The 1,782-nt window shown below is 47.3% G+C and overlaps 1 protein-coding gene across 1 annotated transcript in view; it reads right to left on the bottom strand.

The window, feature by feature from the left end:
• slc22a17 (solute carrier family 22 member 17) overlaps positions 1-917 on the bottom strand; it is a gene marked incomplete at its 5' end in the record, with an annotated part of 11,620 nt that extends 10,703 nt beyond the window's left edge. Inside the window, 1 exon segment of the mRNA XM_014025265.1 lies at positions 503-917. Coding sequence (XP_013880719.1) covers positions 503-826 — 324 coding nt within the window.
• Positions 918-1,782: the final 865 nt, after the last annotated feature.

Genomic DNA, 1,782 nt, shown 5'->3' with positions numbered 1-1,782 from the left:
CTAATGTTGAGAGCTCAGCAGACAGTTAGGTTTCACTTTCACCCGAGAGCCTGCAGGAGTGATGGGCGGGGTGTGTGGGGAGGGGGGAGGGGAGGAGGGGTGCGCTCTGCCATGAGGAAGTTCAGCTTAAAGACACGTCCCAGGGACGTTTCTGGTACCAAAAGACGTTTCTGGTCCCCACCTGTCGTTTTGCTCCTCAGCATGGCTTCATAAAAATGCTGCAGGATTTCTCAAACATGCATGAATGAGTCAAAGCAAGGCTTTGGGCATGTTTTTTATGAGCGTATAACATTATAACATGATATAAAACTCAAAAAAGTTGATTTTACATGATATTGCCCCATTAAAGAACGATCTGCAACAGGTAAGATATTAATCGTTCACAACCTCTCCACAGAACCCCCACTTTAACTGATCTGAGCTGCTGCAGGTACGGGGGGCACAAAGAGCAAAGTTCTCAGCATTTCAGCGTCTTTAAATCTGTACAACAGAGATGTTTTACCTCAGTGACAATGTTGTTCTTCAGCCCCTCYGTGACGTTGTAGTCCCACCCGGACTCGCAGTCCACCACCACCAGCTGGCTGCTGTTGGAGTACTGCTTACACTGGGACAGGCGACCGGGGTCCCCGGGTCGCTCCCCCTTCTCCCAGGGCAGCGTGGCGTTCAGGACCTCCGGCGACGGCAGCGGGCCCGGCAGGTGGCAGCGGTGGCGGGGGGASAGGGTGATGAGGGGGTCGGAGGAGAGCAGGAAGGCCAGGAACAGGTTGGGCAGGATGGAGAGCGCGATCAGGACCCTCTGCTTCTTCCTGCCCAGGGCCAGGACCATCACCTCCCCCGTGGGGGGCAGCGAGGGCGGGGCCGGGATGGAGGACGGGGCCGGGGAGGAGGGCACGGGGGAGGAGGGCAGGGAGGGAGGAGGAGCGGGGCACGGGGACGGGGAGACGAGGGGCGGTGAGTCCGGGGACGTCATTTGTCCCGGCGAGGGGGGCGGAGCTAAAGCTGAGGCAGAGGAGTGGGCAGAAAGCGTRGGAGAACTCTGCAAGAAAAAAACATCTGTTAGCAGCACTCAGAGTACGAGCTGTGAACAACTCTCCACTACTACCACTCCAAACTTCAGCTCTTTATCTGGAAAACTGACTGAAATAAAAACATTTTCCTGTTTCATAAGTTTAACAAACGGCAGCCATGTTGAACAGGTCAATCAGCTGCAGCTGAACATCCAGAGGTTTGTGAGATATTTTCAGGGTTCCTACAGTTTAAGTTAAATTTAAGACTTTTTAATGCCAAGTGAAATTAAATTTAAGACCAATTTCATAATAAACACAAATGACAAAAACTATAAATTGTGGCAGAAACTCATGAATCAAAGTATTTGTGGTTGAAGTATTCAAATATTGCTAATAGACCAATTGTTTTAATCATATTTAACTGCTTTTTCATCAAATATAGCAGAAACGTTCTTAGCAGTCAGTTTGAAACTTAACTTAATTTCAGGAAAACCTAAAATTTGGAGTTTTAGGACCCACAGTGGGGTCTTAACCACAGTTTGCTGTAGATGAAACCTTAAAGTGTCTGTGACATCAGTTTCTTATAAGAAAAGTGAATGCGTTTTTGAAGACAACATTATTAATATAATATGTTAAAAAATGAATTTCACGTGGCTCAGATGAACAGTTGTTGAGATATTTGCATGTGAAGTAACAGGAAGTGATGTCAAAGGGGAATGTCTGCATGTGAAAATAAAATATAAATAAATGTTACCAATTATTTTAATATTTGAGA

Source organism: Austrofundulus limnaeus, unplaced genomic scaffold (genome assembly GCF_001266775.1).
Source record: "Austrofundulus limnaeus strain Quisiro unplaced genomic scaffold, Austrofundulus_limnaeus-1.0 Scaffold464, whole genome shotgun sequence".
NCBI classification, from domain to species: domain Eukaryota; kingdom Metazoa; phylum Chordata; class Actinopteri; order Cyprinodontiformes; family Rivulidae; genus Austrofundulus; species Austrofundulus limnaeus.
This window is presented reverse-complemented; position numbering and strand designations above follow the sequence as displayed.